Source organism: Grammomys surdaster, unplaced genomic scaffold (assembly GCF_004785775.1).
Source record: "Grammomys surdaster isolate TR1022 unplaced genomic scaffold, NIH_TR_1.0 223, whole genome shotgun sequence".
Taxonomy (NCBI): Eukaryota; Metazoa; Chordata; class Mammalia; order Rodentia; family Muridae; genus Grammomys; species Grammomys surdaster.
The window spans coordinates 2914576-2941867 of NW_021604668.1; the positions used below are offsets into that span (position 1 = coordinate 2914576).

General features: G+C 44.9%; 1 protein-coding gene across 1 annotated transcript in view; it reads right to left on the reverse strand.

The window, feature by feature from the left end:
• Ptprn2 (protein tyrosine phosphatase receptor type N2) overlaps nt 1–27292 on the reverse strand; it is a 732192-nt gene that overhangs the window by 377783 nt on the left and 327117 nt on the right. Inside the window, exons 7-10 of the mRNA XM_028773201.1 lie at nt 24276–24479; nt 22757–22797; nt 20284–20669; nt 6249–6335 (exon numbers count right to left, since the gene is read on the reverse strand). Coding sequence (XP_028629034.1) covers nt 6249–6335; nt 20284–20669; nt 22757–22797; nt 24276–24479 — 718 coding nt within the window. The remainder of the gene's footprint in view (nt 1–6248; nt 6336–20283; nt 20670–22756; nt 22798–24275; nt 24480–27292) is intronic.

Consider the following 27292-nt stretch of genomic DNA (forward strand, 5'->3'; position numbering starts at 1 on the left):
AGGAAGTGGTCCAGGTTCCTGGAGCTCTAGCCACAGTGTGGTGCATATACAGACTTTGTGTATGTTTTGGTTCAAATCCACCCCATTCAGTCTACACTCTTTAGTGAACAGAGTCAAATTCACAGCCTGAGTGGAACATTGAAGACATGCAAGCTTTCTCCATGAGCACTAGGAAGCTCAGCAGCACTTCAGCATTTTGCGCAGCCCATTTTTAAACTGGCAAATCACCAGTTAAAATCACACAAGAACAGACTATACCTACTCCTTCCTCATCAGCTGAGGACGTGCATGCTGACAGCCAGTGTTTGTTCTGTGTGCTCAGGAATGACCATGAACCTGACACAGAACTGAAATAAGCTCACATATACAGACGCATGAACCACGAGGACTCACTCTTCTTGCTGCCTTGCAGAAGCTTCTGCATACCCGCCACCATCTTTGTGCTGCACCTGCAGAGTCCATACGCTGGTGCTTCAGAGCCTCACTGGCCAATTATGTACCTGCTACTTTCTTGCCCTATGATTTTGGCCCCAAACACTGGTGAATCAATGAAACCGGGATAATATGTCATGGCTTAGAAGATCTTTGATTTAGGGTTTTACTGTTGTTTGGGTTGTTGTGGTTGTTGTTATTTTGATTTTTTTGGTTAGGCTTTTGTTTGTTTGTTTGAATGTCAAAATCCCATGATGAGATTCACATGGGCCTGAAATCTTTAATCCTCTTGCTTTATCCTGAGTTCTGAGATGACAGGCACATCCTACCTTGCCTAGTAATTAGCTATGTGGTCATCTAGATATATAGAGACAATTGTGTCGCTGTGCTTATTTGTGTGTGTGTGTGTATGCACTCGCGTGCACGCGCATGTGTACGCGCGCGCACGTGTGTAATATCACTAGGGGTAGGGGGAGACTCCTTAGGTGGCATGTGCTTGTCTTAAACTCAGGAACCTGTCTCTGCCTTCTAACCCTATAGGACTATAGGTGCATACTACCACATGGGGTGGTCTGGCAATTTGGCAGGTGGTTTTGCATGATGGAATAGACATATTTACTACAGGATATCGCTCTAAACTGGTACTCTGGATCACTGCTCATAGTCAGATGGCCCCTCTCCTTCATGTCCTGCCTCTACAGCAGCTCTACACTGCCTCTACACGAGCATTGGCTTGCCTTGTACAGAAGCCTGATGGTCTTTTTTGCCTAGCATGAACTAAGGGAGCAGAGTAGAGGTCATCTCTGCTCTTCCCTGACCTATGCACTTTAGTAATCATCTACAGACAATTTACCATGGGACAGACCTGGAGAGGGCCACTGGCAGATCTGACAGTGTCTAGTGTACCCCACAATAGGAAACTCTTGATGTGTTAACATATTTGTCTGTTCTAGGTCATTACTCCTGAAGGACCATCAGCTGGCTGGCAAACAAGTTCACTTGCCAGGAGAGGTGATGTTATAAACAGCAGGAAAAAAAAATCACCAAATGTAGGCACTCATAACCTCTGGTCTAGGAAAGAAGGGATCCTCAACATATCTGAGCGGGCATTACAGTTACAAATGCTCTTATATGGCTCCTTAGGGGTAGGCATGTATGTGAGCTCTTAGAGACACCTAGACATTCTAAGTAGAATATGAAAAGCTGAGTTCCTGAGATTTTACAAAACTTCCTCATTTAAAACTGCTACTAGCTTAGCTAGTAAACAAGCCATGCACGTTCTTGCAGGCAGGATGTGTTTCAACATTTTATCAGCTCTGCTCTCTACTTAGACGTAGTTGAGTGGCTCCTGGATGCAGCATGATTTTGTGACTTTGAAGGACACTTTACACATACTGACAGTCATTCATTCTCCTCCATGATCACAGGCCGTGCTAACGAAGGATGAAAGGACTATGTAGGACTCTCCTCCTTTCACTCATAGTTTGTAGAACAAACCAGTCAACCTGCCACTAACGTCAGTGTTGGGTGTGATAGAAATGCTTCACTGAAGGCCTCTTAGTCCTCTATCTCTTACAGTTATTTAAATAGTTTGTAACATTCTGTGTAATACCAGTAAGCAGGCACATGGGTCTTCTAAGAGATCATGTGTCCATCCACAGTGCTCCAGAATGCCCTGAGTTCAATCCACATTCAGACCATCAAGGAGGGAGCCGGCAAGCAAGTTCCTGATGAAAGCTTATTTTTCTTCTTATTTTAAACTATTTCCAAAACAAACACATTGTGAAAGTCTATCTAGTGAGATTTCCACCCAGGTTGGTGGGTCTAGAAGTCTTTCTCTCTCTTTTTATATATAATGAAACACAGGATTGATGGCTGCCAGGCAAATTTTAAGGTCTTCCTTACACACAGTGGTAGCTGTCTTTATAGAGACTACACAGTTAGTTTAAAGACCAAGCCCAGACACTAGATTCCCTTGTCCTTCTAAGCCAGGACACACTTGGCAACAACAGAGTTTGAAGGTTAATTTTCTAACATTGACATTTTGTAGTTGAGAAAATGTGAAGACCATTATCTTCAGTGAATGAACTTTCTTGAAAGTTGTTTAGAAATAAAGAAAACTTTTATTAGATTGTTGATTGAATTTTTGATAGCACCTTTCCCTTAGTCTGATAGACCAACCTGTGCTTCATCTGTTTGATAGCTTGATTCTGTGTGAGGTCCATATGATATGTGAATGGATGGATAGATGGATAGATGGACAGACAAACAGATGGATGGATGGTTGAATGGATGAACTAGTGGATGGGTTGCTGAGTGGGTTTTTCTAATCTGAACCTACCATAAGAAGGGAGAGCTCCTTTTTACCCTTATAATGATGACTTCGGGGTACCATTGCATCAGTACCACATGCTGAGGCCTCCCATCAGGTCCTGCTGTCAAGTCTCCTGTGAGCTATCTCTTGCAATATCTGCAGCCACAGGACCAACCATGTCACCTGCAGACTATTCATTGCACAGGTTATAAGGTGTAGAGCTGGTGACTGCAGGGAAGGAAACTACATAGGCTTCTGAAAGGTCCAGGTCTCACATTGCCCCTCACTGGGAGGCTTGAGAGGGGCTGAGCTACATTCTCCCTCTGGAGTCATGGTAGCACTTCATATAGGTGAGTTGCTTAGCCAGCATAGGAAATGTTAATGCCTTCAGCCAAAGCACAGTCTTCACTCATGAGAGGGAACCATTGCTTTCCCATAATGACTTACAAATACGCAAGAGCTTATCCCTGCTACTCTCTGTTCAGTCTAAAGTCAGGACTATGGCAGTGTAACACACTGTCCCAATTTCTTGGTGCCCTTTTAAGGGAAACATGAGTATTTGGTCCCAAGATCAGCCCCTTGCAATCTTCTAATTGTCTATCTAGGAGAGCACTGATGACAGAGCCTGCACTCCAGCCTGGGAAGAAGGATTTACAGTGCTCAGCTTTTTCTTCTCTACCTTCCTTGGATAACATGGAGCATCATGGGCAAACTGCATTGCTGCAGGCACAGGTGCACAAGCTGTAGGTATAAATACTCCCTATTTACTAAAGTGTTCTTCCAATTTCTGGGTCCCCTGCTGAAGGTACTGTTTTAGAGTTACCCATCTATTCCAGGCAGAATCCCTGGTCTTCATCTATTAGGCTACAGAAGCAACCCAGGGAGGTGAGACACCTCTGTATTATCACACACTATTGAGACATAAGGTTAAGACTGGGGACAAATAGTCAAGAAACTGAATTACAACTTCTAAAAGCCTGCAACTTAAAGATTTCCTCCTGCTTAAAGGGTGACATGACAGGGCACAGGCCAGGGAGAAGAGGTATGAGGTCCATACAAAGTGCTGGTATCTCACCAGGAAACTCTGACGAACAGTCAGATGACAATCCCCATAGCTGTGCCTCAATCACTGTCCCAAACAAGCACACCAGAGAAGACAGAGGCCTGATTTGTGAAAGATGAGGTCCATAAAACCGAATCATAGCCTCAAGCCCTAAGTAGCCTAGACCGCCTGGACAGACTCAGGACTTTGTGCAACCTCTCTCAGCCTAAGGCTCTGTGGTGCTCATCCAAGAACTGGCTAACCTCCAAGGACTCAACGCCACCACTCCCCAGCCTTGCTCATCCCATTTTTCCTACCTGAATAGATGCTGCGGGGCAAAGCAGCATTCATCAGCCAGCCCAGGACAGCCATGATTAGTTATAAAATCATAACTGTGGTCGCTGTATGTCTGCTGGCATAATTACATCAGCATGCTAATGTCGTTTTAATGGTCTCTAATGATGTAATAAGAAATAATGGGATTTATTTGACAGCTACATAACCATTAACAAAACATATTAAGCATAAGTAGCACTTCCATAAAAATGCAGATGATATCGGCAAGCACCAGCCCACGTGTCCTGTATTTTCCACCTCTGAGACAATGAATGGCTCTGTGGATGAGTTCTTAGATAAGGCAATTACCAAGGCAGGTCATGCTAGCCATGAGTCCACCCTCCTGAGACACTTCTGAGGTCTAGTCAATGTCTAAGTTAGTCCATGAACATGCATCCAACACTGTTGGGCCAGAAGGTTAAGGCATTGAGATACAGCTCCCGTGCATTCCAAAGAGAAGAGTTAGGAACACCTGCATGCACACATGCAGCAAACAAATAGTAGTGCAATGACTATTGTGGGACAGACTGCTGGGCAGGACTGGAGAAGACTCTTGGAACCAACTGGGACCTATGTTCAGCTAGAACTGGGATTAGGACAGAGAAGGAGAGGAGAAGCCAGCAAAGACCACAGGAGACCTGAATTCCAGTGTTCTACCTTTGAAAGGCAGGTTGTATAATGGTTCCACTCCTAGAAAGAAGGAACACATGTTCTCTGGGCAGGAAGGAGGACTGGTTAGTAAAATTCACAAAGAAGTCAGTTGGTGAAGCTCAGGGTTTCCCCTCAGAGAGGCTGAGCCACCTCTGTGTTGGATGCAGGAAGTGTCTAAAGCTCTTACACTCCTCAGAAACACCAGAGTTGGTTGGAGATTCTCTGGCTCTCCTGAAGTCTGAGCAAGCAGAAGTGTTGGATATTTTCAAGATTATGATATTCACAAGTCAGTGATTCAGTGAGAAAAGCTCAGCTAAACAGCAGGGAACAGTACCTGTGTGCTAGCGCCCACCACTGGAACTATGAACGTGCCAGGTCTGTCCTGAGTTATCTACCTCCTACTCCCTTCTTTTACCTGGACTCCTTGTTGTCTTTCCTACTCTGCCACAAATTGTATGGGACCCTTTGATGGATGCAGCTCACCCCTCTCTTTGCTGTGCTGTCCTTGCGCTGAAGGACCTGAGTGTGAAAGCTCTTGGCTAATCTGTAGACACTGCTTTATGTTGAGTGAGTGTGTACATAGCAACGCAGTGAACATCCCAAAGTACAGGGAGAATCTCTGTTTGGGTGTCTTTATGGAATGTTCTGGTACCATACAACTTGAGGCCTCCTCTTAGACGTCCCTTACAATCGACAGTGAGTAGTCGGATCTGAGGCAAGGACAGTGTAGAGACATGCAATCAATAGATAGCCCCTAGGACAAGGCTGGCCCACAGTAGACACTACAATCCATCCTCGGTATGTAATAGCCTGAAAGAACCAGGGCCTGTGCAATACAAACAGATGCACCTGTCCAATACATATGTGAACAGGGACTCAGGCCAGCCTCTGCTTCAGTTATTATATTCCATTTTACATATCCCAGTCTCTCCGGATGGCATACTTCACTTACACCTAGCATGTTCCCTGACCGCTAACAGTATCAGCACAGCTGGTGTTCATTCACAGACAGCACCTTATCTAGCATCCATTCAATTTTTAAGGCATGGACACCCAGTGGCTCTCACCAATGGGACAAGAATCCTGTCTGGGCTGTGGCTGAAAGTCCAGTGCACAGCCTTTTAAGACAATGTCAAGCCCATGTCCATGAAGGCAGTGAGGCCAGTGTGGCATCTCTAGGGGCTATTCTTAGACCCTGGAACCTGCTCCAGAGTCAAAGTGGTGCCAGCTGCAGTGGCCCCAGGAAGCTGGCCTCTACCACACCATTGCCAATCTTGTAATTAAATGTAGATTTCAGCTGTATTTAAATAAGCTCTCAAAGCCCAGGGGAATTCTCCTTTCATTTCTGTTCTAAACAGCTCTTCTCTGATATAATTAACAACCCCAGGCATGCAGCTCACAAAACAATTTATGAGCCTTACACAATGTGAGGCAAGCAAGCACAAGACAGCAGGCCTGAAGTCCAGTACTTACTTGACATCTGCAAAGAAGCCAGAAGGTACGCCGAGGATGTGGGCAACTTCATCCATCAGCTGCTTCCCCTTCTCTGGACTTAGAGGGCTGGAGAAGAGGAAGAGGAATAACATTACTAAAGAAAAACACCAAGTCTTAGGAGAGACTCTCAGATCCTGGAGACTCATTGTTCCCCAACATGTGCCCTGATCCAAGGCCCTGATGTACTTTCCGCTTTGGGGTGGTAACTATTGATCCCCAATAGTACTCAGCTCTGATAGAAGATGTTTCTCCCTCCTAGTGGGTACTCTGCTGCTCTGACTGATCCCCTTGCTCTGGGATCTGTTCCACAGTGTGCTGTTTCCCTATGCATTCCAGCTCTGGGAGGTTTCTCAATCCTTGGCCCATTTGGGAGCTGCTGCTATTAGATGCTTGCCCCATGCTGGGAAATGTACTGCTTTGGGGTAACTACCCCCCATCTGTTGCACAAACACAAGCACAAGCATAAGCCACTCTGAAGTAGCTGTTGCTCCCAGACAGACATCTGATTCTCAAGGAGAGGGAGTGCTTCTGTCCAATTCAGGCCACCCCCAGCAATGCACTCTGCTTGGGAATCTTCCCACAGACAAGCTCCAGCTATGGGGGAGAAGTTGCACTCCTCTTGAACTTCCCAACACGCACTCACACGCACGCACGCACGCGCACACACACCTTTCTGTGTGGGATGCTCTCTGATGCAAGCCCTGCTTACGGGCCTGCTGTGCTCTTCCATGGCTTATGCTGGGACTTCTGCTCCAGGGACCAGGTGATTCCTCAGGCGTGATGAATCACCTGATTTTCCAGCAATCAGACAGACAATACGGTGCAAATGGAATTGTTAGGAAGTGTAATGGGCCTGTGATGCTGCCACAGGCTCATCTCAGCCTTCAATAAAAATATAATAAAGAGGTTGGGGGGCGGGGAGGAAAGGAGACAGAGGAGAGTGAGCAGGGAGCAGAGGCCGAAAATCAGATTGCTGAGTGGCTTCAAGCGCACAAAGGAAGCAGCCATGTTACAGACTCATTTCTAAAGTGAATTATAATGCCAGGAGAAGGGCATTTAAACACCACAGGCTAGTCACACACATGCCATGTGAGCAGGCTTCAATGGTAGGTAAAGATGTACACAATAAAGGTTGCCATTGCAAGAGGATGCTGGGGCTGCGGGCTCTGCAGCATACTTCCATAGGGAGAACAGTTTGATTATGAAGCAGGAAGCAAGAACCCAGTGGGCCTGGAAGTTCTCAGAACCAACCCTGGGCTCCAGAATTCTGTCTCACAGATCACAGCTGCCTGTGAAATCCTCTTAGTACCACTTCAGTGAAGTCTTAATTCATATTGGTAGAGCAGAAAAAAAGGTTTTTGGCCAGAGGAGCCTCTGTTGCATTTTCACCCAGCAGACACAGAAGGGATAGGATGACAATCTATGCTCCCTGGGATTCATGTTCTCATGTAAAGATACATAATAGAGACAGCCAGAAAGCAAGTCATATCACTACAAATGTGATGATGTCATCCCCACACCCACTCATTGATGTCCTATCCCCCATGTTCTGTGACTATCTGGAAACAGTCCCACGTATTTAGTTTGTTAAGATGAGTCACTGGTGTCATTTAGGAAGGGAGAAAAGACAGACTGGGGAACATTATGAAGACTTAGAGAAAAAGCTACTATAGTTAAGGTGCATCTAAGAGTACTAGCAGCTGGATAGCAGACTGGGGACTGATCCTTCCTTAACCTAGGAGGAAAAAGGACCGGTCTGCTACTTCACCTTGGACTTTCAGTGTCCAGCACCATGGAGCAAGAATGCCTGTCATTCAACCCTACAGTCTGTGATATTTTGTTATGGAGGAAGAAGGGAAACGTGGAATTGTGTTGAGGAGAGACAGAGGAACTATTTTGGAAGGAGTTAGATAAAGCCTCTTTCCAAAGGCCATAGCACACCCACATGGCATAGAATAGTAAGAAAGCCAGGGTCAGAGGACAGGCGACAAGGAAGGTAAGTCAGACCATTAGGGGTCAAGCATGAGCCTACCAGGATAAACTCAAGTGAGATAGGTATCATGTGGACTTCTTTAAGGACAGCGTGAGGCTTGAGATGCAGGGGCCATACAGGTAATGATGACAACCAAGAGATGAGATATGGGGTCTGCAGGATTTCAAGGTTATGCTGAATAGCCCACTGGTTAACCAAAAACATGAAAGTGGAGAAGCCACAGGAATGTCAAGCCATGTACTGAGTAGACAGTACCTATGAATCTAGAGACTGGTAACTAGGTAGTCACTAAAAGTCAGCTGAGGGAGGGTTGTTGAAGCTGCATAGCTCAGGTACCTTAAACTCTGAAGAGTTTAAGAAAGCAACAGGAGAAAGAGTCAAGCAGCCACAGAGACAAAAGTGAGCAAGATGCCAGGGATGAAAGTGGGGGCATCCGTGAGGTTATCGATGAGTTGAGGTAAGTAGATCTATGACACAGGAGGTCTGACTGGAGGCTGCACTATGGAGAGGGGAAAGGAGAGCAGAAAAGAGCTCAGAAGTTCTGTCTGGTCAGAGAGGTACGTATTTAAGCTGAGAATTCTCTGCTTACTGCCAGAATTATTTTACTGAGATGCAGATGGATAGGTTGGTGTCTTTCATGAGAGACAGGGACAACTTGTTTTGTTGAAAGACAAGTTGGAGCTGAAAAGCCAGCTACTACCTATCTGCTAAAGAGTCTATGAGACTACAGGATCCAATATTCAGACCACATAAGTCCTTGGGGTACCTGGATCCTTGGAAGGGTAGTTGTAGGGGGAGCTTCAAGGCTACCATGGTATTAGTTATAGATAAACAGACAGGTGTGACAGGTGGTAACTTGCTTTGCTGAGAAGTTTGCAAATAGAAGACTATAATAGCTGAGTGTGTGCTGAAGGGCCACAGCATACTCCCACATTCAATTCAGCTGTACTCACGACCATGATCAACGTGAGGACCCAGAAAGAGCTGATCCTAGACCACATATTCTTCTGTGTATGATATCTCTCTTCACACAACAACACATGTTCCAGGAACCACATCCACACTTCCTTACATACTAACACACTACACAGATAAATGTAGAGGGAATCTTTCATGCAATATATGGAAGCTTCAGCTGCCAATAAAAGGCTCTTTACCTATGAGCTTAGGCAGGAGGTAGAACTTCTGGTACAGAGAGAGGATTTCTGGGACAGAGTTGGAGGTACAGGAGAGATTTGCCTGGAATTCTGAGGAAGAGAGTCACATGAACTCTAAGGAGAGGTAACAAACCATGAGGCACTCATGGAATGGAACAAGTAGGTAATTGAGTTATGAACTAGTTGGGGATTGGGCCTAAGGTGTTGGCCTAAGCATTTATTTATATATAATTCAGTCTCAGGGTCATTATTTTGAGGAACTTGGGCATAGGTAGAAAGTCCTTGGTTACAGATATATAAACACATACCTTCCATGCACAGTCCCAAACATCAAGATACTTCCCAAGCATGAACAGAGCCTCTATAAATCCAAATCAAACTGGACATGCTCATGGGCTCATGCTTCAAGGGAGAGTGGACTATTTACACAAATCTTCACATCCTATCATGGACACCAGACTCAAGTGCGCTTCTACTGTCATGCATACCAAGAAGAGGCAGCACCCTCGGGCCAAGAGGAACCATGGCCATAATATCTATCCTGGGATGCACAGGGTTGCTTTCCTCCTGGCCCCTAATGACCCCTCTTTAGTGATGCCTCACATCTAGTGGCCCAGCTTTCCCTCTGTCCACAGGCATTTGGCCATCTCTGTCATAGTTAGAATTTGTATTATTGTGATAAAACACCATGATCAAAAGCATCTAGTGGAGGAAGAGGTTTTATTTTGTTTATCTTTCCAAGAAACAGTCCTCCCTGAGAGAAGTCAAGGTAGGAGCTCAAACAGGGCAAGAACTTGGGGTCAGGAGTTGATTTAAAGGATATGGAGGAGTACTGTTTACTAATGTACTCTTAAGCCCACGGGACCACCAACACGTGGGTGGCAGCACTCACAGTAATCTGGGCCTTCCCACATCACTTGCCTATCAAAAGATACAGCACAGTCTTGCCCATGGGCCAGTCTGGCCAGGAAAGTTCTTAACTGAGGTTGCACTCACTTCCCAGATGACTATAGTTTGTATCAAATTGACATAAACACAGTCATCACCATTGATCCTTTGTCAACCTGACACATATGTGAAACCACAAGTTTTCTTTCTTGTTCATTCTCAAGATCTCACATTAATGTCAATATCACAAAATAAAGCTTTCAAATTTTTAAAAGTCCTATCGGTTTTTGAAAAAATCACTTTAAAAAGCCTCTCTAAAATCATATATAAAAATATAAAAAGTCTCTTAAAATTTCAAAGACTTTCAACTGTAGACTCCTGTAAGATCAAAATAAGTTAAATTCTCTCCTTCTCACTCAAGGAGGTAAGAATCACTGCCCTGTTACCCAGATCCAAGCAAACTCAAAGTCCAACAGTGAAATCTCAGGATCAGATTTACAGGACCCATGATCGTCTATGCTACTAAGGGCTTGCCATAGTATATGCAGCTTGTCTCCTAGGCTCAAGCTTGCTTCACTATACAGATGCAGCTGTCCTTGGTGGTCAGCACATGGTACTGGCATCTTCCAGATGCTTAGAATCTCTGCATCTGGGCTACACTTTCACCAATAGCCTTCTGGGGGCACTCTTCAGGAATTCTGATTCTTGTCACATGCCAAGCCTCAACCTCTCTCCAAGACCACTTCAGTCCTTCAACTGAAACTGAAGTGACACTTTTGCCAGTGTCCTCTTTCAGCCCCTCTTTAATGGCTCATGCTACACAAATGTCAAGCCCAACTGCTCTCCTTGGTCCCTTCATGCCTTCAAAACAAGCACCACTTAGATGACTCTTATACCACCAAGTTCTCCTATCAGCATAAGGCTCCCTGTAGACCACAGTTACTGTGTTCTGACTCTAAGGAACATCCCCCCAAAGACTTCATCTCAGTGATAGATACTAGTCCCATCTTTTTCTGCTATTTCTTTTTCTTTATCTATTTATTTATTCACTTTACATCCTGACTACAGCACCCTTCCTCTCCTCCCAGTTCTACCCTCATGAACCCCTACCCCATTGCTCCTTCTACTTCTCAGAAAAGGAGAAGCCTACCATGGGTACCACTCCACTCTGGAACACCAAGTCACAGCAGGACTAAGCACATCCTCTCCCACTAAGGCCAGACAAAGAAGCCCAGCTAGGGGAACAGGATCCAAAGTCAGATACAGAGTCAGAGACAGATCCTGCTCCAATTTTTAGGAGACCCACATAAAAATCAAGCTTCTCATCTGCTACAAATGTGTAGGGGCCCTAGGTCCAGCCCATACATGCTGTTTATTGGTGATTTAGTCTCTGTGAGCTCCCATTGGGCCCAAATCAGTTGACTTGTAGGTTATCTTTTGGAGTCCTTGACACTTCCAGCTCTCTCAAGCCTTTCCCTTACTCTTCCATAAGTCTCCCTGATCTCATCCTAATGTTTGGCTATGAGTCTCTGCGTCTGCTTCCATCAGCTGATGAAGCCTCTCAGAAGACAGTTGTGCTAGGCTCCTGACTGCAAGCACACAGAGTTTTAATAGGGTCAGGGTTGGCTCTCTCCCATTGTGTTGGTCTCAAGTTGAGCCCGTTGTAGATTGGCCATTCCCTCAATCTCTGATCAATCTTTATCCTTGCACGTCTCATAGGCAGAACAAATTTAGGGTTGAAAGTTTTGTGGGTGGGTCGGTGTCCTGCTCCCTCCACTGGTAGAAAAGCACTTAAAGAAATGTTCAGCATCCTTAGTCAGAAAATGCAAATCAAAATGACTCTGAGATTCCATCTAACACATGTCAGAATGGATAAGATTCAAGTAACAGCACATGTTGGCATGGTTGTGGAGCAAGGTGCTGGTGGGAGTGCAAACTTTGGAATTAATTTGACAGTTTCTCAGAAACTTGGGACTAGTTCTTTCTCAAGGTATACCACTCCTGGGCATATACCCAAAAATGCTACACCATACCCCCAAGGACACTTGCCCAACTTGCTCAACTATGTTCATAGCAGCTTTATTTGTAATAGTCAGAAACCAGAAACAACCTAAATGTACCTCAACTAAAAAGTGGAGGAAGAAAATGTGGTACATTTATAAAATGGAATTCTACTCACCTATTAAAAACATGGACATCATGACATTTGCAGGCCAAATGGATAGAACTAGAAAAGATCATCCTGAGTGAGGTAACTCAGACCCAGAAGGACATGTATGGATGGCATGTATTTATAAGTGGATATTAGCCATAAAGTACAGGATAACCATGCTACAATCCATAGTCCCAAAGAAGCTAAATAACAGTGAGGCCCCAAGGGAGGATGAATGAATATTGCTTATACGCAGAAATAAAATAGACACTGGAGGTGAATGGAGGGAGGGAAAAGGGTGGAAGAGGGGCAAGGAGGGAAACAGGACTGAGGATGAGGTGTAGGGAAGGGTGTCAAGAGAGGGCTGGGAGAAAGAATGGAAATCAGGGGAGGGGCATCTCTGGGAGGAACCTGAGACCTGGGGTGGGAGAAGCTTCTTTGGAGTCCCAAGCTGAGTCTCCTAACACTTGAGGATATGCAGACTGAAGTGGCTACCTCCTGTAGCCATACAGGACTACAACTGTAGGAAGCTGGTCCCTTCATAATCACAGCTGATTGTTCAGTCCCAGCTGACCAGGGTAGATTGTCCCAGAAAAGCAATGGTTTCACTTTATTGGTTTAGTCTCTTACTAATCACAGCTAAGTTCAGATCCAGTTGACAAGAACCACAAATTCTTAAATATCACATACTAGCTCTAATAGAGACATTGCTCCCCTCTGAAACTTCATAAACCAGAATTCCATTGTCTGTACCTCTTTTAATATTCCTATTTTCCAAGTTCCCATAGAGCATCTTATTAAACTACGGTCACTCAATGACCTTTTCAGCTTAAAGTTCTAAAGTCCTTCCACAATTCTCTCCAAATCATCATGGTCAAGTCTGACACATCAATACCCTACTCCTAGTACCAATTTCTATCTTAGTTGGGGCTTCTATTGCTATGTTAATACACCATGACCAAAATCAACTTGGGGAAGGAAGGGTTTATTTTCCTTATACTTCCACATACCAGTCCATCATTAGGGGAAGTTAGGGCATGAACCAGAAGGCAGAAGCTGATGCAGAGACTAAGGAGGAAATGGCTTATTGGCTTCCCCAACCTGATTTCTTAAAACACAAAGACTCCCAGCTCAGGGATGGTACCACTCACAGTGAACTGGGCCTTCACACACAAGTTATTAATCAAGAAAATGATCTACAGGCTTGTCCACAGGCCACATGGTGGGGAAATTTTCTTACTTGAGGTTCCTGCATCCCAATGACTCTAGCTTGTGTCAAGATGACATAAAACCAACAAGCACACTTTCCCTGCCACACCTCCTCAGGTCCTCTTTGCCTGCCACCCATCATTTATCTACTGATCACAGCCCCCCTGGCCCTGATATCTCTGATCTACCTAAAACTCATCGTAAACCTTGGTGGAACCCCTTTGGATGATCACTCCAATGATCTCCTAGGTCTGTATGTCAGTTTAGACCTCAGACTTGTAGAAAGTAAGGGATATTTATTTATTCATTTTTAAAACTTGAGCTTTTTAAATTTTAGCTTCAATGTTTCCATGATGACTTGATTTGACTTTACAGTTTGTATTGACCTACTTAGACTAATTTCATTTCTAGATTGTTTTCCACCAAAGAGTGATAATGGGCTCCAACCCCATATACCTCATGACTATGTCATCCCTATAAAGGAAAATAGCCATTGTCATTTACAAAAAAATCTAGTTAGTAGCACCTTGAGGATGAAGTTCACTGAAGCAAATCCTTTGTCTCCACAGTCATACATCCTCAAACACACTAACTACAAGGCAGGGCAAGCTAACCCTTTTCTGATCTGCAGGACGTGCTTCCTTCAATACCTTTGGGCAGATTATGCTCAAATGAGCACGAAGTTATCTCTACTATATTTAAAAAGACACAGCCATCGACTGTCGTTTCATGCTCAGAACTTCCTTAGGAAGCTACTGAAGTTAATCTGGAAAATCAATGGAGGATTTGACAGAGCAATTCAGGCTGCCTATGTATGGCAGCTGCCAGAATTTGACATATTCAGAAGCAGATGCTCACAGCTAACCATTGAACTGATCAAGGGGTTCCCAATGGAGGCGGTAGAGTGAAGTCTGAAGGAGCTGAAAGGGTTTGTGGCCCCATGAGGAGAGCAACAATACCAACCAACCAGAGCTCCCAGGGTCTAAACCACCAGCCTGGGAGCACTTAGAGAGGGATCCATGGCTCCAGCTGTATATGTAAGGGAGGATGGCCCTGTTGGGCATAGGTGGGAGAGGAGCTCCTTGGTCCCATGAAGGCTGGACACAGAGTGTGGGGGAATATGAGGGTGGGGAGGTGGGAGTTGGGGGGTAGGTAGGGGCACATCCTCATAGAAGCATGGTGGGATGGGGAGTTCCTGGGTGGGGGAAAGGGGAGGGGGAAATGGGGTAAGGGGATAACATCTGAAATGTACATAAAATATCCAATAAAAAAGAAATATTATAGGAATGTAAGTACTAAAATAAAAAGAAGAAGAGAAGAAATGTTAAGAGCAGCAGAAACTTCTGGAAGGCTCTCTATGAGAGGCTGCTGAGCTCAGATGCCATGCACATTATTTCACTGCACGTGTTCACAGTACTGTTACCAGCTGGTTTAGTTTCTAATTTTATTTTGAGATGAATTTTTGCTATACTGTCTACTCTGTCCCTGATCCTAGCCCCAAGCAAGAGCTGGGACTGTAAGTAAGCATCACCACACTCAGAAGCTCAGCCTTGTTTTATTTTATTTGTGAGACAGGTTTTCACTACGTAGTCCTGACTAACATAAAACTCTCTAGATAGACTAGGTAGTCCTCAGACTAAGAGAGGCCACCTCTGCCTCTTAAGTGCTGGGATTAAAGGCATGGCCCACACTCAGTCTAACCTGTTTTAAATAAGTGAAAATAAAGGCTTGAAGAAATTAAATTCCTCATCAAAGGTCATCACACCAGTAAACTGACTAAAATCAGGGAAGGCATCCATGGCAGCTGCAGGAAGCCGGCATTACAGGCAGCTTCAGAGGAACAAGGCCGGCCACAGGCCGCTGCCTTCAGTGTATGCCTTGACTGTACACAAAGCAGGAGACTCAGTACTTGCAGTTCCTCATTTTATTGTCTCCTACTTCCACTCCTGGTGAAGTCGTGTGGAGGACATGATGCACCAGACATCACATCTGTCATTAAGGATAGCTCTTTACACGCCTGACCTTGGACATCTGATTACTTGAAAATTCATCAAAACTTAGGAACCCAAAAGGCAGCCATTTTCCTCACCACAGTGACAAAATAGCCACACAAACAAAAAAAAAAAAACAAACAAAGAAAGAAAAAACCAGTGCAAGCAAGGAGGAGTCTGCTCAGGACCAGAGTTGGAAAACATAGGCTCTCGTGGTGGTAGCTGGTCACATCACACCACAGTCGAGAAGCAGAGGGAGACAAACATAGATGATGCCCAGCTTGCTTCCTCCGTTTACTCGGCTCGGGAGCCCAGTTATGCCTGTCTCAAAACACATTTAAGTCCTGGGTTCCATTTCGCATAGTTCTGATTTTCATGCACACGTGCATAGATAAACATCATACACAGTCGAAAAGGTGCAAATACATGTCATACACATGTATACTCGTGAACACATGAAGACGCACAGCAGTGCACACGAATAACACACACTAAAGCTTATGGGACATGCCCCCTGTGTTTACTAAAACTACATTTTGTTAATATGCACAGTCCTCTTTCCACAAGCTGACTGTGTAGAAAGGCCTTCTTATCAACATCTCCAGAGATTCCTGTGAGGCAGCTGTGCCCTCTTCTGCTTCTCTCTGCCTCAGCATGCTTCTTATTCTCCCATGGAAACCATCCAGGTGGCCCTGCAGTTCCTTCTGACCTCACTAAAACTCTCAATGCTAGTTAATTGACATCTCAGAATGAAACACCAAGTGCATGCCAGTAACATCAGCTGAGGTGAGTGCGGGAGCTTGAACTGTGGCAGTAAGTCCAAAGCACGCCTGTAAGAGGAACAGCAACTTTAGAACCATGCACAGACACTGTAAGAAGAAAGGATACTGAGATCTTGTGGGGTTGTTTCAGAGAAGCAGGGCTCACATGGCTGCCTGAGACCATGTGAAGTCCAACTGTGCTGTGTGCCTTGTAGGGTACTGTGTCACTGTACAGACATTTGTAAAGACTCAGACATGCTGAGTCTTTGTCTTGGGACATTTCAACTGAAAGCTCTGTCCATCTGATCCTTTGAATCTGTAATCCTGCCCATTCACAGGGCATGGCCTCAGTGCTTCAAATACGAAGTTTGTCCAAATCAATCCCAGGTGAGTGAGTATGGACCTTTTTGGAAGGAATCATCTCTCAATATAGCCACTATGAGACTGTCTTTTCCGGACACCATGAATACTCTGGATTACTTATTTCTTCACACCAATGGGATGAAGCAAGACTTCATGAAGGTACTGCCTGATAAAGGCTGCCTACAGCCGACTGACAAAGCAGCCAGTAAGAAGAGAGCTATCTCAAGGCAGAGGTGAAGTGAGAGCCTGTGATCATGGCTTGGTCCCAGAACATCCATAGGAAGTGGGGATTTTCTTTTATTTGTTTCTCTTATTTCTGAGGCCATATATCACTGTCGAGTCTGCTGGAGCAGCTCTGTGTCCTGGGCCCACAAGACCCTCCATTCCAAGTCAGTGTGTATGAAATGTGTGGCTCACCTTCTTTCTTCCCAGCTCTCCTCTTCTCCTAATCATGAGTTTTCCTTCCAAAGTAGAACCCTGGATCCACAGTCTTTTTCCAGCTGAACGTGATTATAGGGCAAGCAGGACATCTGTACATATTTGCCTATTTTAGAAGGTGGTTTCTTCTTCCTAGGGAAGTAACTCCTTCCTCAGCCCCACTCTTGTTCCCATCAGGCATTCCCTCCTGCAGCCCCAACGCTATTTGACTTGACACCATCCTGAGGTACTGCAGATGCTGCCCCACCTTTAGATCCCATGGAACAAGATTGTAAAAGTGATAAAAACAGATGGCAAAGGATTGCTCTGTCCACCAGGGTGGAGCAGACTGAGCCTTTTTCTCTATTGTGGCAGTAATGAGGTGAGGAGTCAGAATTCACTTCCTTCTTCAGACAGGACATCCAGATTTACAAATGCCCCTGCTTTTAAAAGAACACTGTACAATTGATGAGATTTCACAGATGATCTGAGTGTTTGCTGAAACCCTGATCCAGATAATGCCAACTTACTAGTTAATCTGACAGAGGGGCAAGATCACAATAGTGGTAGTGAGGCATGCACCATTTCCAGGGCCAGTGCTGGCAACAGCAGAGACACCCAGCAGGACTGAAGGACCTTTGTTAGCACCAGAACCCACCAAAGACAAGGCAAAACAGAGAGTCAGAGAGGGCATGATGGTCTTTCTGTGGCTCCTACATATAGTGGGAAACTGTTCTGACTAGCCTCAAAGGCATGCCCATCTGGGGACAAAGGGGGTTCCAATATAAAAACTCAGCATAGTAATACTGCATTTTCTTCTGTACAAAGGCCTCCAGCAGAGTAAATGACCTGTTCTGACAGATCCCTGCTTGTCAGAGGTGCCAAGGCTTCATGGAGACTAAGTCCCTTATAGCCCAACTCTTCATTTTGTAGATGGCTTTGATTCAGGCCATCATAGAACATGTCAAAATTCTGGAGGGATCATGCTTTTCTTTATAGGGGTCAAGGGTCACCATTTGTTGCCATATGTAGGAACCTAAAATGAGAATGTTTTTACAAAGGTGCCTGTCTATCACCTACAATGAAACTGAGGCCAGGGCCCAGGGCAGAGTGGTGGCTACCTGACCTTTCATCCTCTCATATGGTAGATTGCAACACTTAGAATACTGTCCTGAAGTAAGGAGAGATCCCAAGCAATGATGAATACACACACAAACACACACACAGTGTACAACACACAGGGTAGAACACATGCAAAGCATGAGACCCCACATAATATACACAGACCATATAACTCATGACGTATCACAGATATATCACAGTATATGATACCATACTTAATATACACAAATCACACAACATATTATGCATACACAGAACATGAGACATACACAATCCAGCATATAATACATAGATAACACCCAAGCCAGCACATAACACATAAATCCTACACACACACACACACACACACACACACACACACACACACTATATATATACATACATGTATATATATATGATATAGATATAGATAGATAGATATAGATAGATTAGATAGAGATAGATATAGATATAGATTATAGATATAGATATATAGATATGATATAGATGATATAGATGATATAGATGATATAGATGATATAGATGATATAGATGATATAGATGATATAGATGATATAGATACAGGCCAGTGGTTCCCAGGGAAGTGGACACCTATATATGGGGTGTTTGAGTTTATGAGTGATTCGTTGTTGAATAGTTTGCATGTTTAGTAACCTATAGGAGTTCCCAACATGTAGAGATGTGTCCTACATCCCCTGCAGGATATGTTCTAAACACCTTATGCATTCTCTGTATGGGAGGAGATGGATGTTCTAGCACCTGTCAGAGAGTAAGAGACAGACAAGCCAGCATGGTGTATGTCTGAGCAAGGATGGAGAATGGGAGTTCTGCTTTATGGAAAGGAAGAGGCAGAGAAGTGCAGGGAATGTGGGGCAGGGTGAGCTTGAAGTGGCAGCTGCCATGATTCATTCAAAATTGTGAGAGGGAGGCTTGGCAATGGCTGAAAATAGTCTTGAGTCTTAATTTGGTTTTAGTAACAGCCTGTTTTGAGCTTAAAATAAACCCTTTTCTGTCAACTAACAGTTGACTCTCACTAATAAAAGTTGATGTTTTCAGCAACAATACATGGACAGTAAAAACCACGCAGGAGAATGCTGTACCACACCACAGGGGAATTAGTGTCTACTTTGAGCTTTACCCCAGGGCAGTCAGCAGTCAGAGTGACAGGTTTCATGATGAAGCAAGAACACCTGAGCTTTCATTCCTGTGCACATGCTTTTGCATGCATGTGCACACATATGCACGCACACCTATACCCAGACATACACTCATACGTGTGTCTATATATCTACATGCATGTGTGCTCAGACACGTGTGTACATGTCTTTTTCCCTTTGAAACATTGCTTCCATGACATGAAGAAACGCTACCTTCTCATGAAACATGACATCAACATCAGGCTCATTAGCAAGGGGGCCCAACCACTGTTGACTCTCTGGTACTGGTGTTTGAGTTCTTTCTCTTGTTAAATTCAGATCAAAGTGAAAGCAGAGAGAGTGTCCTGTAGCCATAAAAAATATTTTCCCTCTAGTTGGTCTACTTGGACTATTTGTTAAAGCATTCTGAGTTTCAACAAACAAGGAGCCTGTAAAGAGCTGAATTTTAAGGACATCAAGTCTTGCTCTGTACTTGCTGTTGATTGTCCCTGAATGTGGGCATTCCCTGGAGAGAGTAACCTGGGAAAGATCTTGCTGCCCTACCCATGGCTGTCCTCTGAAGATGCTTATGAACAGCAGGGATACAGGGTAGTCGAGAGAAGTGACAAGATTCATACAGCTTGGCATGGTTACTGGCTTCAAAACATGGCCCTGAAGCTCATGCTAAGTTTAAAAGCCAAGGAGGGAGCTTCTAGCTGGGCAGTCTGCTGCACAAACCTTGACCCATTTCCATGATTCTGTGAAGCACTGCCACCCTCCAGGGTCTTGGGATCCCAAGGGACAGAAGGCAGAGTCTCCACTCACTTGTTTCCAGTGAGGATGTATCCCTGCTGTTCCTCTTCAGAAGGCTGTACTTCCAGCTGTAGGCCTCCACTAGCAGGTCCCTGTGCTGGCAACTTGAGGCTTTGTTCATCCTCCCATACCTCTGGAGCTCGGTTTTGGAATTGATCCTCAAGCCTCCTGGGCTGGGGCTCTGAGTTCTGCTTCCTTTCAAACAGGTCTTTGGAATAAGTCCGGCTCCTCACATGCTCCACCCCAGCAGTCTCCTCTTCTGAAGACAAGACCTCCTCAGGCTGCTCTGACTTCTTCATCTCTGCTCTGGAGGACTTTTCCAGAAGGGGAGCTTCATGTAATAGAGGAGACCTCTGGTCCTTCAAGATGTCCCCAAGCTGAAAACTCAGACGGTTGACCTAACAAAGAAGAGAAGAAACACCCACAAGATGACATGCAAGAAGGGACTGCCAACACACAGTTCAGAAGTAAAGTCACATGGCAGAATGACAGTAGGTTGCTTTGAAGGGGAATATGCAAGAAAGGAGGGCAGTGTCTGTGCAGAACCATATCTAGAGGAGACGCCAGTTAGGGTGTCAGAGTCACTTCATGGTGGTCTCTCCTACTCCTCCACCCTCCCTCACGCACCTTCCTGGAGAATCCGATTTTGTATGTGATACACACCTCAGCATCTCTAGTTTGAAACATGATCCACATGGTGCCTAGACCCTCTAGGAGCAACGAATACCTAACAACTGTCACAAATCTTAGCCATTGCTTACCTCTGCTGACCTCTCCCGCATACAAAGACATAGTAAGAGATACTTCATACGTGTGAATTCAGTCTTTAAATAAATTCTGGGAGTTTGTGACCATCCATACCCCCTTTTCACAGACAGAGAAACTGTGACAGAAGCTAACCTTGGACTGAGCCCATTGTGGCAACATGTATTCATTCTAGTGACATTCTGATCCAGGAAAACTTCCCAGCCTGACATCTTGGGCACACACTGGCATCTTCACGAGGGTGCTATGATTGTGGCTCCTGGTTATGAACCCAGCACTTGTTTGTTCCATGCAAGCCTCATTTCATCACTGCTCATATTCTGGCCTCTGTTTCACATACTCAGCCTTAAGGAATCTGGACATCACATGATCACAGTGGACGTTAGCAGTTCCAGATTTTGAAATACCATCTAACCCTTGTCAAAGGTGATGTTTTCATGAGGACCAGGCCTCCAAGGTGTCACTCATAATATGTATAGAAGCAAAAGCTCTTATCATCCTAGTGGAGTAATTTTACCTGTGAAGTCATATTTCTGATTTTATATTAGACAGGAACTGGAGGTGTGATTTCTTTTATAACTTACTTCACCAAATACATATATTTAGGAAATAAATAGTTGTGAGGGAAATCACTCCCTCTTGACTAGAATTAATGCTTTCCTTTTGAATATGTGAATGCAATAGTTTGATGAAGACATTTACTTCAATTTTGATTTGCAAAAAGATAATTGGTTAGCCAGTGGGGGCTTTTGATAGACAGGGGATAATGGTCTCTCAGATGGGGAGATCTCCTGTGAGTGAAAGGTGTCACTAAATAAAGAGAGCTCGGAGAATCCAACACTCAAAGCAAAAGAGAAGAAGTCAGCACAACACACTGAGAAAAGAAGAGCCAAAGCTCAACCAGGGCACAAGGAGGCCATGGTAGAGGCAAGGAGGCCATGAGTAGACTCAGATGGTTTCACCAAGCTCAGGTCCAGGGTGAATTCTGAGATCACAACCACAAGGACTGTGGGCTCTGGGTGGCATGCATTCCACTCCCTGCTGGCATTCATTAGGCACCAATCCACAAGCAAGGGAAATGACGTAAGCAGGATTTATAGAACCACATGGCATTGCTGCTACCTGGGCAGAGTTTCTGCTTCCTCAAGACTTATGTTAGAGATCACAGTATTCAAGCAAGACTCCTACCCTAATCTAATAAAGCTACTGAGTATTGCTGACATGCAGTATATAGATGTTGGCTGATTAAGCCCCTTCATAAAGCTGAGGCTTTTCTTAAATCTTGACACCTCTGTGATGGAGGAGCCTGCAACTGTGTGGCTCCACAAGGCACCAGGGAAGCTGAGGCAATTCCAGGTGCTCTGGGGTTTGTGTTTCTCAGCCAGAGGGCCTCAGAAGTATGCAGGACTTGGCAGGTCTACAAAATGGGCCTGTGATGTTCTTATGGGAGAGGAATTCTGAGAATACTAGTTCCCCCTTTTGAATTCACCGTAGTTTAATGTCTTTTTATAATGGCTAATTATTCATTTATAATCTGAAAATAGATGTCATTCTATACTGAGGTCTATACAGTTGTATGTACATACACTCTTCAGTTTCCTCAATTTGAAGATTCTGAGGATTTTCCCCCATACTCTTCCAGCAGCTAGAAAACAGCATTTTATAAATATAAAGATGATGGATAACAGTATGATTTTAGGTTGATATGATGTCATCTTACCTCCTTGTACACTGGGTCATCCTCCTCTGATAGTCTGTGATCTGTAAAAGACAGAAGCATGTTATCCAGGACCCAGTGCATGACATGATGACCACACAGAATCCTCATGTGCACACAAAGTGCACACATTTCTAGCACAGAGTACCTCTATAAACTGCACATCAGAGGAGGGGTTTGCTAAGCAGACTTAGATACGGTATCACTTGCAGGCAACTCTCCCAGCTTCACAGACAGACTTGCCAGCATCCTCAGTGACTGCCATAGCTCAGAGGACACCATACCTCACCATGATTAATAGTTACAAAAACAGACAAGTCTACCCAAATGACTTCACATTTAAGATCATGTGGGCTATTACTCTGGCCAAAGGGATGCTGCTCTATTTTTCTTTCTATTGCTGTGAGAAAACAACCAGGCCAAAAGCAACTTGGGAAAGAATTTATTTCAGACATAGTTTACCGTCCATTATTGAGGAAGTCATGACAGAAAGTCTAGGTGGGATCTGAAGCAGGGATCATGGAGGAACACTGCTTTGCAGGTTTGTTAATCATAGCTTGCTCAGCTTACAACCCCAAAACACCTGTCAAAGGGTGGCACCACCCACAGTAGGCTGTGCCCCTCCACATCAACCATTAATCAAGAAAATACCCTTCAGACTTGTATGTAGGCCAATCTGATGGAGACATTTTTCTCAATTGTGGTTCCCTCTTCCCAGATGACTCCAACGTGGGTCATGTTGAGGGAAAAAAACCTATCCAGAACAGATTTCCAAGGGTGTGTGATTCAGGGAACATCCCTCAATTCACAGAAGACTCTAAATCCTCCTGTTTGGTTCCTCCTTTGACACTGGTGACTTGCTTCTGTTTCAGTCCACAGAGGAGGGGACTGTACCTCCCATCTGGTTTTCAACAGGATTTTGTATGCCTACCATGTTCAGAGCTCAGAGCCTAGAGGCCTGCCTGCCTTGAGCAGTCACTTCAGATAAGGTGGGGCATGATGCTTTCTGCTACTCCAAGCTGCCAAAGAAGTGAGATGCAGGAGTTGAATGAACCCTTTTCAGTTTATTGTTCAAATATTTGACAGTGCATACTGGCATGACCCAAACAAAGGCCCTCTCAATCACTCCTAGGTTTTCCTAATTCTGAACCTCAGCACGCAGGAATCAAACCTCCTCCCTGAGAGCAATTTGCCATTCAACGTAATTGCTTGGGTAAGCTTTGTCTACTAAGAAAGCTTTTAGAGGCAAAAGTTCAAACAGATAAAAATCTTTAATACAGATCCATCTCTCCAGCAGAAAGAATGCATTTATGGCCTGGTGAGTAGGACTCTCCCCTCTCCACAGCTCCCTTCTCTTCCTGTGGTCTTACCACCTCCCTAGATTCCCTCTCCACAGCTTCTTCTCTGCATGGCATGGTCTCACTCTTTCTCTAGGCCCCCCTCTTCCTCTAGTCCCTCACTCTGGCTATTTCTCCTTCCTGTGGACACCCAGCTGCAAAGGACCCTAGGAGTAGGAGGTCACCTTGAAGCATTGCCTCTGGTGCATCTGCCTGCTCTCTCGGCTGTCCCTCAGCCCCTCTGCCATGGCTTTCTTGGCTTCCCTCTGCAGGATCACTTGGTATGGCTCCAGCAACTGAGTCTTCCTTCTCCTCCAACTTCAGGGCACCCAGGCGGTCCACTTCAGCCTGCTGCTGCAGATCCTTCAGGAGACTCCGTAGGAGTGTGTCTATGGGCACAGACAAAGTCAGAGTTGATGAGCTAAACAGCATGAGAAGTAACTTGGCTTAGGGGAAGGGGGACTTCTCTGTGTTTAGCTGGACATAGTGCCTTCAGAAAAGAAAGGACTTACTGAGTGCCCAGGGAAAGAGAGGGGAGACCTCACCAGCAACTACAGGTTCAACTAGAGAAGAGCTCACATCTCATGGGGGATTTTTCAGGTTAGCAACAAACTATAATACCAATAAGAATAAGCTGTATCTGTCTCTCCTAGAACAGAGAACAATTACAGGATGAAGGGAGACTTTGGCTCATACTCTGTCTCACTCCACCTAACCGCTCAGATACTACCAAGAAGGATAGCTGTCATACTTCTTGAAGCCATGGAGACAAGCTTCAGCCAGGCACTCTGAGCAGTGTGATGATGTTTCCTGCGTAGATGCAGAGCTTGGTTGTCCCTGTGCTGAATGTGAAGTAAGCTCAGAAGGCAGATTTCCCCATGTAGCCAGTCAAACCTTTGCTGAGAATGAGTATACACACACAGGGACTCAGGAACTGTCAGTACCTGGGCCTAGAACCTTCTTCTAGGCTAGAGCCTGGGGGAAGGTGGCATGGGACACACACCACTGTTGAAGACCCCCAGCCTCTACCATTTGACAGCTCTAGCTAACATCTATTTAAGGTATCTATGGCAGGGAACCAACTGTAAGACAGGAAGGTAATATTTTTTAAAAGACCCTTTATATATGAGTCATGTTTGAAAATGAATGTTCACCACAATTCAATATTCCCCAGCACCACAAATAATCCTCTGATAGTGTGAGAAAGGACAAGGCCCCATGGTGAGAGAGGTGTAGGTTCTATGGATGGGGAGACAACTTACTTCAACACAGACCTAGACTCTGGGTCCATCATATGTGTCTGTTTGGGGGTTTGTATTCAACTAACAGTGGCTATGTAGTACTTTTACAATGAGAAACAACCAGACAAACATTGTCTGAGACACAGCATGTGCTTCTCTATGGATGTCTCTCATCCCCTCTCTTCCTACCTCCTCCTCTCTCCCTCTGTTGTTCCCCTCCTTTCCTTCTCTTTTTCTCTCCCTCCTTTTCTCCCTGCTTTGACGCAAGACCCCACTGACTTGGTCCCACAAGTGTTAAACGTCCTACATCACAGACAGATGTGGGTAGAGAAACCAAGGTTCCCCTGCATCTGCCCAGTTTTGCTTCTGAACAACTTCTAGACCTCAGTTATGAGGTTGAGGGCATGAAAGTTTCCTCAAGCTCAGATGTCTGGAGTCATAGGTAGTGGCTGGAATGTAAGAATGTAGCATACTGAAGTGCTATGGCAGATCCCCTGAAGTCTATGTGCAAGCCTACTGTGCATGGGCATCCAGGAATATGCTGTGTGAAAGGAGAACTGCCCAGGGCCAAGAAAACAGGATGTGTAGCAGGGCATGCTGGGATTCCCTGCTGCCACTGTCTTATAGAGCCCCATCAGCAGAAACTGGAGACCCACAAGACCCCATCTTCAAGGAAGGGACACCAAATGACAGTGCTCATGAAACAGCAATACTGTGAGAGGATCAGAATAATACAGAAGTTTAGCTGGTGCTGGAAAATCCTCTAGTTGGCTTTGTCAACCAGTCCAGTTTCTGTGTGTACAGAGCCAAGGACATGTATAGTGACTTGCACACAAGTGGAGTCAAAACTTGACCCTGACTTTCAACATACAAAAGAGACTATGGCTGAGGATACTCAGGCCCTCCACACAGGCAGGAAAGCAAACCAGGGAAACTCGGAACACAGAAGGAAAAAAAAAAAAGACTGAAGAAGGAAAACCTGTAGAATGGCTTGATCATAGGCCAGAAGCAGGCGGTTAGGACCAAATCTGAAAATAGCAGAAGTTACACAATGGAAAGATTACAATTCACAGAACCTCAGCAACCTGAGAGGCTGGGTTGAGCAGGCAACAGCACAATTATAGCACTGAGGGAAGAGAGGTCCAGGAAATAGCTAGGCTAACTGCCGATCATCACCTCTCCCTCTGCTTCTCCAACCCAATCTCCCAGTCTCTTTTCCAGCTTTGCAGCAGACCTCTTCTTGTGCAGTCCCTTCATCCAAACCCCATCCCCAGTGGATCCCATGGATCTTCACCTCCAATCCCTCCTTCCTACTCAGTGCTTTATCCCAGCTCCAGCAGGTACTCCCTAGGCCACTCAGACCAGGGAAACAGGTGGGCTATCTGCAGATCCTCACCTCTTCCCTCCATTCCTCCAAGTTCAATCCCCAGTCTCTTCCCCAGTTCTATAATAGACCACCTACTGTGGTCCCTCCTCATTATCTGCTTCTATTCCCAAGATACTTAGCAGATCCTGGTAGCACACCCTGCTTTCCTCCCTCTTGTGGACCCCTTCTCTGCACCCCCAAGCTCATCTCCATTCGTAAGTATTACCTTCTAATACCCAAGAACCCCAGTTTTCACAAATATTAGGACCCCAGAAAAATTTCCTACCAGGAAACACACAGCTACAACACTATCCTAAGAACCAGAAAGGGAAATGGAAACTAAGAAACAAAATATCTACCTAACAAAGATAAGACCAAATATCAGCACCTAGAATTATAATCTTCCCAATCCCAGATTCATAGAAACCATTGTAAGAGCACAATCAATAACAGCCAGGACAATATGTCTCCACTAGAGCCACACATCTCTACCACAGCAGGCCCTGAGTATTCCAACATAGCTGAAACACAAGACAACAGCCTTAAAACAGCCTTTATGAATATAATAGAGGAGAACTGACTTAATTCCTTATAG